At 34.2% G+C, this 12,843-nt stretch overlaps 7 protein-coding genes across 7 annotated transcripts; 5 read left to right on the forward strand and 2 right to left on the reverse strand.

The window, feature by feature from the left end:
- Positions 1–1,113: 1,113 nt before the first annotated feature.
- WICANDRAFT_63816 (uncharacterized protein) lies at positions 1,114–1,611 on the forward strand (the record flags this gene model as incomplete). The annotated part of the gene is made up of 1 exon (XM_019183618.1): positions 1,114–1,611. One exon carries the CDS (start codon positions 1,114–1,116, stop codon positions 1,609–1,611), a length of 498 nt encoding a protein of 165 aa, XP_019038527.1.
- Positions 1,612–2,317: 706 nt separating this feature from the next.
- On the forward strand, positions 2,318–3,565 carry TIM44 (protein translocase subunit TIM44; the record flags this gene model as incomplete). The annotated part of the gene is made up of 1 exon (XM_019181918.1): positions 2,318–3,565. One exon carries the CDS (start codon positions 2,318–2,320, stop codon positions 3,563–3,565), a length of 1,248 nt encoding a protein of 415 aa, XP_019038528.1.
- Positions 3,566–3,674: 109 nt separating this feature from the next.
- On the reverse strand, positions 3,675–4,278 carry WICANDRAFT_106116 (uncharacterized protein; the record flags this gene model as incomplete). Its single annotated transcript, XM_019180463.1, has 2 exons — positions 3,675–4,185; positions 4,246–4,278. 2 exons carry the CDS (start codon positions 4,276–4,278, stop codon positions 3,682–3,684), a joined length of 537 nt encoding a protein of 178 aa, XP_019038529.1. The 3' UTR covers positions 3,675–3,681.
- A 138-nt stretch (positions 4,279–4,416) lies between these two features.
- WICANDRAFT_79841 (CWF19 family protein) lies at positions 4,417–5,838 on the forward strand (the record flags this gene model as incomplete). Its single annotated transcript, XM_019184960.1, has 1 exon — positions 4,417–5,838. One exon carries the CDS (start codon positions 4,417–4,419, stop codon positions 5,836–5,838), a length of 1,422 nt encoding a protein of 473 aa, XP_019038530.1.
- A 55-nt stretch (positions 5,839–5,893) lies between these two features.
- Positions 5,894–7,183, reverse strand: WICANDRAFT_31866 (LETM1/MDM38 family protein; the record flags this gene model as incomplete). The annotated part of the gene is made up of 1 exon (XM_019181891.1): positions 5,894–7,183. The coding sequence occupies one exon, from the start codon at positions 7,181–7,183 to the stop codon at positions 5,894–5,896; it is 1,290 nt and encodes a 429-aa protein (XP_019038531.1).
- Positions 7,184–7,840: 657 nt separating this feature from the next.
- Positions 7,841–11,365, forward strand: UTP22 (rRNA-processing protein UTP22; the record flags this gene model as incomplete). The annotated part of the gene is made up of 1 exon (XM_019184961.1): positions 7,841–11,365. One exon carries the CDS (start codon positions 7,841–7,843, stop codon positions 11,363–11,365), a length of 3,525 nt encoding a protein of 1,174 aa, XP_019038532.1.
- Positions 11,366–11,560: 195 nt separating this feature from the next.
- Positions 11,561–12,778, forward strand: ERV46 (retrograde cargo receptor ERV46; the record flags this gene model as incomplete). Its single annotated transcript, XM_019182063.1, has 1 exon — positions 11,561–12,778. One exon carries the CDS (start codon positions 11,561–11,563, stop codon positions 12,776–12,778), a length of 1,218 nt encoding a protein of 405 aa, XP_019038533.1.
- Positions 12,779–12,843: the final 65 nt, after the last annotated feature.

The raw sequence follows: 12,843 nt of genomic DNA on the forward strand, positions 1-12,843 counted from the left end.
CAACTAAGACTGCTTTGCTGTTCTAACATGGCGATGTATTGTGTAGATCATATTCTATCAAACTTGAAAAAATCTAATCTATTTCTGTATGCTTGATGGTGACAACTTCAAACCAAGACTCCATCCATTGTAATTCATTTTGTGAAGTATTTATCCAGGTTTAAAATGGTTGGTGATGATGCTAAGGATTTGATCTTTTTCAACATCTCCATTGTGGATGTATATTTGAAGTCATCTTCATGGAGATTGAATCTTAATCTATGAGATCTATTTTCCAAGCTATTGACGTAATTTAGAAGTGTACCATCAAGTATTCTGTACCATGGGAAACCTAAGTAACTTTCACTACCATTTGCACCGTAGAAGCTCAGAAGATGTGTCACGTCTTGACTGTAAGATGGAGTGGCAAAAATTTCTGAGGTGGCAATATCAACTCTAATAGTATAACATAAATGAATGGCATAAACTTGTAGTCTTTCTCTTAGATTGGTTGACCACCAATTGTAATCATTGATGAACAATTCAAAAATAAATTTACCCCTTGTAGCGTCTATACAGTGTACATGGACCCCAAAGCTCTCTAGATTGTTTCATGATGAAGCAGTATGTGTTGGCCAATTGGAGACTGTTTCAACCACTTGAGGAGCAGTCTGATGGTAATTCTGAGGTTTACTCCATACATGATACACCTTCCAAAGAGATCCTTCGGCACGATAAGCCAGTCAAAGGTTGCACAAGATACGTTCGTTGCTCAACGCTTTGAAAGACCCATCACATCCATCACCATTGTATTACCACATCCCTTGTTTCTTTGTTTGTTTGTTGTTGTCAATAAATTGTCATGAAAACGTGCTTCTTCAAATTAAGCGAATTTGTATGAGCTCTTTCGTTTTCCTTTTGGTTTCAAAATATTTTTTGCCCGCGCTACGCCTCAACGAGAAATTTTTGTATGGTGGACTCATTTGGATGTGAAGCCCACATGTACCCACAGTAAAAGAGATAGCGTATTTGTAGACACGGGAAGGGAGCTAGAGGTGTATAAATACTCTGAGAGATTCCTGTTAATCCTTCTTCTGGCTACTCATCTCGTGAACGCAAACAACAATAGTAATCATGGGAAAACAACACATAAAGATAAAAGACGAAGAAAAGTCCATCGGGGATGTCGAAGAGGTTGAACTAAGAACTAAAGCTTCACATTTGGAAAAGTTCAAAACAAAGCTTATTTTGATTCTATACACATTGGCTATCGTTACATTCATTTACTTGGCCATTGATATTTATGAAACTGCTCAATACTTTGATGAAGATGATGATTACCCATCTGAATATGACCGTCATTTCCCAGGTGAATATGATCACTCTCAAATGAATTCAAACGTTCGTGAAGAAATCTTTTCCTCAGAGAGTCCTGATTCAACAAAACCTGATTTCATTCCAGAACATGATGCTGCTCCACTTGAAGAAGAAGAATCAACTACTGAACACTCAGATGTTCCAATTAGATACATTGATGAAGATGATTACCCACACTCAAATAAAGAATCAACTCACACTGAAACTAAAAATGAAGCTGATTCTATCAAATTAGCCAAAAGAAACTTGATATGACCAAACATTTATGATGACTAGTTCAAGTTTATTCAGCATTTGATCAAACTCAAAATTTCTTGAGTTTGAATCTCCCATTTAATGACTTTTTTTATCAATTCCTAGATTTATTTATTCCTTTCCATTTTTTAATTGGTTTTTTATTTGCATGGCGTTGTGTTTAGGGTTAATGATTTCAATATATCCTTTTGGTTGCTTCTTTTATCATGATATTGATGTAGTATTAAAGAGATCTCAAAAAGTAACAGACTCCACAGTTTGCCCAAGCTGAGAAAATGCTTGTAATTTACCATTTACGAACTCATTGTACAATGTCACGGAACATATTTGAGCTAAACCTTGTAAAATGCTGCTTTATTCTTTAGAAAGTGACTTTATTATTTCCTCCCTGCCACGGTAAAAACTTTGGGCTGGTTCACGTGATATTCACGTGATGAAACCCTTCGTTTCTAAATTTTCAATTTGACCTTCTATACTTCGATTCTTCAAGCAATATAATTCAATAAGCTCAATAGACATTACTCGAAGGCATTATACTCACCAAAAAGTTGCAAAACATGGGTCCTGTTCCTGAGTTTCCAGCTGTGTCATCCTTCTCTTTCTCCGGATGTTGAAGATGAAAAAAAAAAGCGGTGAAAAAAAAATCGATGGAAGACTCAACGTCAAGTCATAAGTAAATATCCAATATAGATCCAAAATCATCAAGATGTTGAGGAACCAGGTTCTCAAATCCAAAGCATCAAGCTTGGTGATAACAAGAGCCTTCCACAACTCTTTCATTTCAAGAAACGCTCCACCAAAATCTCCTTTACAAATCTTTACAGAAACATTTAGACAAGAATGGAAGAAATCAAAAGAATTACAAGATGGTATTAAAGCTTTACAAGATGAAACTGGTAAAATCGGTGAATCTGATGCATATAAAAAGGCAAGAGATGCTTATCAAAAAGCTCAAAAATCTACAACTGTTATAGGAAGAAGTATTAAAAAAACTGGTGAAGTTGTTGAAAAAGTGGCGGTTACCGCTTGGGATTCTGAAGCTGGTCAATATACAAGAAAAACAGTTGAACGTACAGTGGATTCTCTTGATAAAGCCATTGATCCAGTCAGACAAACAAAAGTTTATAAAGATGTTGCAGAAGTTTTAGATGATGGTTCTGCTTCAAGATATGGTGGGTTTGAATCGAAAGAACAAAGAAGAGCAAGAAGAGAAAAAGAATTGGCCTCGGGGAAAAGACCAAAAGCTGTTAAATCAAACGAAGAAGCTGGTAATGCCCTAGTTGCCACTGATATTGCACCTGAAAAGGAATCTTTAGGTAAAAAAATTGAAGATTTCCAAACAAATACTTCAGTGGGTCGTCAATTTTCTGATTTAAAATTAAAATATTGGGATGAATCTGAAAATCCATTAGTTTCTTCAATTAGAACCGTTTTCGAAAAAGTTGGTGGATTATTTGCAGAAACTGAATCAGCTCAAGTTATTAGATTATTTAAACAAATTGATCCATCTTTTAATACCGAGGATTTCACAAAGCAATTACGTGAATATATCATTCCTGAAGTCTTGGATGCTTATGTTAAAGGTGAAGAAGAAGTTTTGAAAACTTGGTTCTCTGAAGCCCCTTTCAATGTCTATAATGCTCAACAAAAAATCTTTAGAGAACAAGGATTATTTGCAGATGGTAAAATCTTAGATATTAGAGGTGTTGAAATCGTTAGTGCTAAATTATTACCTTCAAATATCCCAGTTCTTGTCGTTGGTTGCAGAGCTCAAGAAATTCATCTATATAGAAAGGCTAAAACTGGTGAAATCGCAGCAGGTACTGAATCAAATATCGTTATGAGTTCTTATGCTATGGTTTTAACTAGAGTTGCTGAAGATGTTGATAATAAAGAAACTGAAGGTTGGAAAATCATGGAGTTTGTTAGAGGTGGTTCAAGACAATTCACCTAGGATGTGTTAATGAGAAACAAAGAGAAAGAAAAGTTTTGTAATTCTACGATCCTTTGTATATAGATTTACTGCATGACAAATAAGTATATTTTGTGTTTTTTTTTTTTTGATGACTATCAGTTTGATGTAGTTTTTTTTATTTTCCTCTTTTTGAATAAGGTTGATTTTGGTTTATCTTCATCATCACTTGAAAATGTGTCAATTTGTTTCTTTGTATTCAGATCCCAATTTTTAGTTTCAAGATCTCCTGCTGATTGTTTCTTGGAAGGTTTGGGTATGCTGTTTCTATTCTCTGGCTCTTTTTCAATAGGTGTAACTGGCGTAACTTCTTTTGAGGTTTCAACGGTACTCCATTCACCAATCACTGGTTCTTGACTCTTCTCTTCTATTTCACTAACCTCTGATTTTGTTTCCTTCTTTTCAACCTTGGGTCTCTTTTGAAAAACTGGTTTAATCCCCAGCTCTTTATTTATTTCACGTAATTCCTTTTCAGCTAAAAACTTTTCTCTATGTTCATCCTTGTTCTTTTGATGTAATTTTGAGATTGATCGTATCAATGAGTTTTTATGTTTTGCAGAATCTTCATGATGCTTTCTGGCGATTTTGTTATCATCAACAAACTATGCAATAACGAGGTTAGTATAAATCTTAAGGCCTCATTCTAATCAGTAAATACTCACCACTTCACACTGTTTACACCAATACCTTGCCATCTTTTGGTTCTGATGTGTACTGTAGTCGCCTAGTTGAAAGAGCTCCGAACTAATTTTTTTCATAACCAATTCTTTTGACAGAACTCACAACAAGCATCTCAAATTTCAATCGTTAGCCTATTCTCAAATAGATGCAGAATGTCAGAAGAACGAACCAAGGGAAGGTCTTCAAGAGATCATAGAGACAGAGATCGTGACCATAGGCATAGAGATGAGCATAGGTCTCGCCACCACCATCATAGAAGCCACCGTCATAGGTCAGATAGACATGAAGGTTCAAGAGATGAGAAAGACAGACACAGAGAGAGTAATAGACATAGGGATTCGGGTTACAGAGATAGAGAATCAAAGTATGAGAAAAGAGATAATTCTGCTTATGCTGATGGTGATGAGTATGAATGGGTGGAGAGTGGTAATGTTGAAGACAATCTCAACTCTAATGAAAACCCTTCAAGTCAACAAGTTACACAGACTCAGCTTAATGAAATGAATGCAAAGATCTTGAAAGCTAAACTACGAAAGTCTAGTGATGTTAAAGATCTTGAAGCTGAATATGAAAAGATGAAAGAGAATTTTTACGGTAAACAGAAACAAGGTGAGGATATACAGAGACAAAATGATGCTTTATCATTGAAACGAAACTATGGTGACTCTGCAATCAATCAAGATGAAATGACAATTCAAGATATGGTACGCGAGGAGAAATCCTCCAGTGGGCTGGGAAAATCCTCAATTCAAAGCATCATTAAAGATAAAAAGTACTCTAATGACCTAGACTATCAAGATGATTATTCAAACAAACTTGCTGAATATGTTCAAAAGGGATCAATTGATTTGAAAAATATGGAAGCTTCACAGGCAAAGAAACTAGCTAGTGTATTAGACCGCTGTCAATTATGTATTGAGAATGATAATTGTTGTGATATTTTGAGTATGGCTGATAAAGTTTATCTTACACTACCGCCAGATCCATCAATTGCCAAATATTCAACAATGATTGTTCCTATAAATCATTCCCAAAATACAATACAGTGCGATGAAGATGAATGGGATGAAATAAGAAATTATATGATTTCATTATCCAAATTTTATTACACAAAGCTAAACAAATCAGTCATTTTTTATGAGACTTCAATCTACAAACATAACCACGCAGCTATTATTGCAGTGCCTATTCCAATGACATTATCATCTACAATCCAAGGTTTTTTCAAACAGTCAATACTTGAGCATTCCTCAGAATTGGAGCAGCATCATTCAGCAATTATTGATACAATGTCAAATGCAGAAAAAATGGGTCGTGACGCGTTTAGGTATTCCATTGCCAAAGAAGCACCATATTTCCATGTTTGGTTTAATCTAAATGGTGGGCTAGGTCATATTGTGGAGGATATTGGAAGCTGGCCAAAGGGGGATTTGTTCGCAAGAGAAGTTATTGGCGGTGTGTTAAATGTTGATCCTTATATTATCAGGAAACAAGGTAAATGGATCAAAAATGATGAAAGGGTTAATGAAATGAGTAAAATTTGGAGACAGTTCGATTGGACAGAAGGTAATTAATCAAAAAAAGAAAACTATTTGTTTGTCTATTTTAAAGTAGTTTATTTACACGGAACTAATTTTTCTTTTCGGCTTCAACTTTTTTAGCTTCGATTTGAGCTGGTGTTAGGTGTTGAGTTTTATCAGCATCATCCAAATTAATTTTATCTTTAACTTGAATGATGGTTCCACTTTCATCTTCTTGTTTAGTTTCAGTCTTGATCAATTCTTCTTGTTCCTTGATTAATTCCAATCTTTGTTTGTTTGTAACGTCATCCTTGGCAACATCAGCTTCAGCTTCATGGTACAATTCATCTGGAATAGCACTCAAGACAGATTCTAATGCATCATATAATGATTCTTTTGATTCGATATCACCATAAGTGTAAGCATTGGATAAAATCAATAGAGTTGATGGAATTTTTTCTCTCAATCTTAAATGTAACCAAATTGATAAATCATCCTTCAATTCATGAGGTGGAACACCGTTAACCTTGATACCTCTTGAAGCACAAGCGGCTTGTAACTCAACAGTGGATAAAGAATCAATACCTTCATAGTCAATAGCTCTATCATCTTGTTTGATCTTTAATAATTTGTATCTAATTCTAAATCTAAGCATTTGATTAGTACCAATTGGTGAAGTGTTGATGTATTTAGAGACAGCAACTAATTGAGCTCTTTGCAAGTTATCTAGTACGATATCATCTTTGAATAATCTAGCAACTCTTAACAATTGTTCTCTTGATGGAGATTCTGTACCTGATCTGACTAAACGGAAAAACTCTCTGAAATCAGCCTTTTGATCTTCAGTAACATAACTTGGAAGTTTGACACGAACGGTATCTCTCAACACTTCACTAACAACTTCTCTGGTTTTTCTTAATCTTTTCATTTTCTTTTCCTTATCTAACTTAGATTCATATGTTGATGGTAACATATTTGGGAAAAGTTTCAATGCAACTGGTAATAATAATTCAGCAAATGGAACAAGAACAAACATGGCGAACGGTACTAATCTGACAACATCTTGTGTAGTTCTTTTCAATTGCTTATGTTCTCTTCTAGTTAATTCATAACCAGCAGTACTCTTCAACAAAAGCTTGAATGAAATTTTAGTTTCTAGCCCTAGTAATTTTGTACCATCCCAATAATGATTTGCCTCATGTTTAACTTTTTCCCATAATGTTTTCTTCTTTTCAACTGGTTTAGCTGGGGTTGATGGTGGGGCTTCTTTAGTTGGCTTGACATCTTGTTGAAACTTAGGGTATGAAGAATGTATAGTTCTATAGATCAATGGTCTTGAGTATATTGATTGTGATGGTATTATTTTTCTGCTCTGAGAGCCTATTATTTGCCTGATCATCATTTTTGATAGCTAATTCTTTTCCTTTGAAACAAACTTGATAGCAATAGCAGCAGCCGAAATAACACTTTAATCCAATAAGATGTATTTGAAAGGAAGAGCCAGATTTGAATCACAACAACGAGTTTTCAAATTTTGAAAGTTCAAGTCATGGAATCTCTCTCTCCGGCATTACTTCCCATTATTTTTTTTAGCCAAAACACCAAATACCTTTCGCGAAATCGGGCCTGGCCTCCCGGTAAAGGCACGTCCATGGGGGTTAAGGACATCCGCACACCAAGCCGAATCTCAAATCGCGAACGACAACGATTTTTGTTAGGGCTTGAAATTACACGCTGGCCGTGCTGAGAATTCCACGCGATGGCAGAATTTTATGAAAAAATTGTTTTAGCTGGTATGTCAGGTATAGAGCGGTTAAACAACACAAACTGTTCCCAAAGGCCATCACCAACTATAGAAAAGATCCTCTACATCATTAGGATCTTTCTGATAGGTCGTCTGTACTATATTACATCCCATTTCAACGGATAAAAACAAAATCAAGGGAAGAAAGAAAGGTATTGAGTTACCTCTATTTTGCTGTTGATTGTCACTGGTATTAATATTGCATATTTTGATATATTGGCACCAAAACACACTCCAAGACTATTTTTGAACATGGCTAAAAGAACTAGAGAGCAAGAGATCGCTGATGATGCTCAGTTGTCAAAAAAACCAGCCTTATCAAAAGCTGAAATCATTGAAACAATAACAAAGAATGTGGCAGATGCTGAAAGTGATGATGACCAATTAGAGAATGAAAGTATTGAAGAGGAGGAAAGTGAAGAAGATGAAGATGAAGAAGAGGAAAGCACAAAAGATTCAAAACCAAAGAATAAAAGCACACTATCAGCTCGTGATGTTCAGCTTGCTAGAGAAGCTTCGGAATTATTTATATCAAATGCTTTCAAGTTACAAATTGATGAATTGATTAAGGAAGTGAAGTTGAAAGATACCAAAGTCGCAAAGATAGAGAAGTTTTTACACAAGTTGTATGATTTGATTCAGACTGTCCCAGAATTGAAAGACCAAACTTTAGAAGAAGCTGAATCTTGGTTTAAGAATAAGAAAACTGCAATCCCATATAATGATCCAAAACCTACAAATATCAATTATAAATTCGGTTACGAGAAACCAGAAAACATGTCAATAGTTGGTTCATTTGGATTAAAGACTGCAATTCAATCTCCACACGGTTTACCTATTGATGTTAACATTACAATGCCAAAAGAATTGTTTCAAGCAAAAGATTACTTAAACTATAGAGCTTTGCACAAACGTTCATTTTACTTGGGTTACTTAACAGAAAATTTGAAAACTATATTCAAAAGAGAAGGATTGGATTTCTTGAAATTATCATACACTTACTTAAATGGTGATATACTTACACCCGTTTTGAAGGTTCAAGCAACAAACAAAAACTTGGAATCTGAATACAATTTTTTCAAGACCAAGTTTTCAATCAATATACTTGTTGGTTTCCCATTTGGAGTTTTTGATCCAAAAAAGTTGTTACCAAACAAGAATTGTATTAGAGTGCAAAAGAATGAAGAATTAGATTTACCTGCCACCCCATTATACAATGCATCTATTTTGACCATGTCTTGTCATGATCATTATTTGAAATACCTTTACAAAGCTAAGAAATCTGCTGAATTCTTCAAAGAGGCCTGCATATTGGGTAGATTATGGCTATTTCAAAGAGGATTAGATTCTACAATGGATGCTGGTGGATTTGGCCATTTCGAATTCGCTGCCTTGACTGCTGCATTATTGAATGGTGGTGGTTCCCAAGGTGATAAAGTTTTATTGCACGGTCTTTCAAGTTATCAATTGTTTAAAGGTGTCATAAAATACATTGCCGAACAAGATTTACAATCGGATGGTTATTTACAATTTCACTCAGATTCAAATGACACTTCAAAATACGTCAAAGGTGGATTTAATACACCAACAATTTTTGATAAAACAACCAAAATTAATATATTGCACAAAGTCACAAGAAACTCATACAATTTATTAGTTCAGCATGCTAAAAAGACTTTGGCTTTATTAAATGATAACATTAAAGATAGATTTGATGTTTTGTTTTTGAAATCTTCAAATGTTGACTTTTTAAAATATGATTTTACTGTTCAGTTCAATTTATCACATAATGATGACCCATCATTTGCTCCATTTGAGAAAATCACATTTTTAACTTATGAAAACTACATTGCTAATAAGATTTCAAGTGCATTGAGATTTGGTTTATCTGATAGAGTGCGTGGTATCAATGTTACATTCGATAGAGTCTGGGATTTTGACACTTCAAAACGTAAACCATCAAGTCAAAATGAATTAGCTATAAAGATTGGTATTCTTGTTGATCCTCAGGAATCTGAAAAGTTGGTTACAAGAGGACCAAGTGATTCAGAAGATAGTTCACAATTCAGAAACTTTTGGGGTCCAAAATCATCATTGAGAAGATTCAAAGATGGTGCGATTACACATTCTGTTATTTGGTCAAGTGATTACAAAGAACCAATTGTACTTGCCATTATTAAATATATTTTGAAGACTCATATTAGAGATGATTTAAAAATAGAGACTAATGTCACCAATGTTAATAAATTATTACCTTTACCAAACTTACCATCATCAACAAAGCAACCTGTTATCTCTACAAACTCATTCAATAGTGTTTTGAGAAGTTATGATTCACTTTACAAAATATTGATCAAAACTGAATTACCATTAGCCGTCAAGTCCATTTTACCAATAAGCCCAGCATTAAGATATACATCATTCTTACAACCTGTTCCATTTGCTGTTTCAAATAATGATTTCTACAATGACCTAATTTTACAATTTGAAACTTCATCCAAATGGCCTGATGAAATATCTGCATTAGAAAAAGTTAAAACTGCATTTTTATTGAAAATAAGTGAAATCTTAACTGAAGAGACTGCTTATAAGAGTTATTTAACAAAAGATGAAGATTTGATTCCATATAATTTTGATGTTACCACATTAAACATTTTAAGTCCAGAAGGTTATGGTTTCAGATTACGTGTTTTAACTGAGAAAGATGAAGAGTTATATTTGAGAGCTGTTAAAAATGCAAGCAAAGAAAAAAAACAAGCTTTGGAAAGTATTTATCTTAAATTTGCACAAAATTACCAGGGTTTAGTTATACATACAAGAACCATTTCAACATTAGCACATCAATTTCAGTTTTACTCACCAACTGTTCGTTTATTCAAGAAATGGTTAGATGATCAATTGTTATTGAGTCATTTGAGTGAAGAATTAGTTGAATTAATTGCATTACAACCTTTCATTGATCCTGCACAATTTGATGTTCCAGCATCAGTGGAGAATGGATTTTTGAGAATTTTACATTTCATTTCACATTGGAATTGGAAAGAAGATCCATTAATTTTAGATGTTAGCAAGAGAATTGATGATGATGAATCGAACGTGTTATCCAAATTGTCAGATAGATTAACACTTGCATCTTATCAACAAATCCAATCAAATTTCAAAAAAGTCCGTGGTGAAGATCCTCAAGGTTTAAGAACTCAATTCTTTGTTGCCACGAAAGCTGATCCATCAGGTATAATGTGGTCCAATAATTCATCATTGCCAATTGCCACCAGATTAACTGCCTTATCAAAAGTTGCAATTCAATTAATCAATTCCAACGGATTGAATGAAAGAACTCTAAATTTGTTATTTACACCATCATTGGGTGATTATGATTTCGTGGTCAAATTGAAAACTATTCCATTGACAGTTTCCTCTGGTGTCTTGCCAAATACTTCAGCCTTCAAGAATTTATTGAACACAAGTAATTCATATCCATCAGACATTACATCAAAATTCAATCCAATCTTGAAACTTGTTAAAGAACTCAACTTGAAATTTCAAGGATCCATCATTTTCTCACATCATCAACATACCATCAAGGAAACAGGTGAAAACGTTATAACAGGGTTGTTCATACCAAACAAGTTACAAACTTCCAAGTTTAAAGTTCAATTAGGTTATAATTTCGAGCCAGTTTCTAAAGATGAGGTCATTATCAACAAGCAAGCAATCTTCAATGAAGTGTTGAACGTTGGTGGTGACTTGATCACAGGGTTTGATAGTAAACATTAAACTTGTATAAATAAAAAAAGCATTAATTAGTTAGTTTTCCAATTATAAGTGTAGTTTGTACTGTTGCCCCGTTCAAGTGTGTTTTTTTGCCTTGATATAGCTCGGAGAAGAAAAAAAATTATCTATTTCGTGTTCATAAAAAAGATCTAGATAAACAGATCAAAAAAGGCTGGACCAATTTAACTTCATTTCATAATGGCTAAGAAAAGCGGATTGCTTTCTATTGATGCCTTCTCCAAGACCGTCGAAGATGCAAAAATCAAGACAACTTCTGGTGGTTTAATCACTGTTACTTGTATATTGACATTGATCACCTTGATAATAGGTGAATGGAGACAATTCAATGAAATATCAATCTACCCAGAATTAGTTGTTGACCGTGATCATAACTTGAAATTAGATATCAACCTTGATGTCACATTCCCAGATCTACCTTGTGATTTGATGTCACTTGATATAATGGATGTTAGTGGTGAATTACAATTAGATATTGCCAAATATGGATTCACTAAAATAAGGTTAACAGAGAGTGGTGAAGAAATTGGAAAAGAAGAAATGAAGATTGGTGATGATCAAGACCTTGCCAACTCTGAAGTTGCAGCAGATTACTGTGGACCTTGTTATGGAGCCAAAGATCAAAATGGTAATGAAGGAAAAGCTCAAAATGAAAAAATTTGTTGTAATGATTGTGAAAGTGTTCGTAAAGCATATGCATCTGTTGGTTGGGCTTTTTTCGATGGTAAAAATGTTGAACAATGTGAAAGAGAAGGTTATGTTAAGAAGATCAATGATAGATTAGGTGAAGGTTGTAGAGTTAGCGGTACAGCTAAATTGAACAGAATCAATGGTAATCTTCACTTTGCTCCAGGTGCAAGTTATAGTGCACCATCAAGACATGTTCATGATTTATCATTGTACAATAGACAAGGTGATTTTTCATTCCGTCATACAATCAATCATTTCAGTTTTGGACCAGATGTCAACTCTCAATATACTTCTGAACCATTGGAATTATCTAACCATCCATTAGATGGAAGAGTGTCACCAAGTGGAGGTAAAGAGCATTTATATTCATACTTCTTGAAAGTTGTTCCAACCAGATATGAATACTTGAATGGAACTGTTATAGAAACAAACCAATACAGTTCAACCTACCATGATCGTCCATTAGTTGGTGGTCGTGATGATGACCATCCAAATACTTTCCATGCTAGAGGTGGTATTCCTGGCTTATTTTTCCACTTTGAAATGTCACCATTAAAAATTATAAATAAAGAAGAATATGAAGGCACTTGGAGTGGATTCATATTGGATGTTATAAGTGCTATCGGTGGTGTTTTAACTGTTGGTGCTGTTGTTGATAGAGGTGTTTGGGCTGCTGATAAAGTCATCAGACGTAAGAAAGATAAATGAGCCAATGTGTATAGTTAAGCAATAAAATCGGAATTTTCAATCCTTTTCGGATTAATTATGCTTGT

Source organism: Wickerhamomyces anomalus, assembly GCF_001661255.1.
Source record: "Wickerhamomyces anomalus NRRL Y-366-8 unplaced genomic scaffold WICANscaffold_4, whole genome shotgun sequence".
In the NCBI taxonomy this organism is placed as follows: Eukaryota; Fungi; Ascomycota; class Saccharomycetes; order Phaffomycetales; family Wickerhamomycetaceae; genus Hansenula; species Hansenula anomala.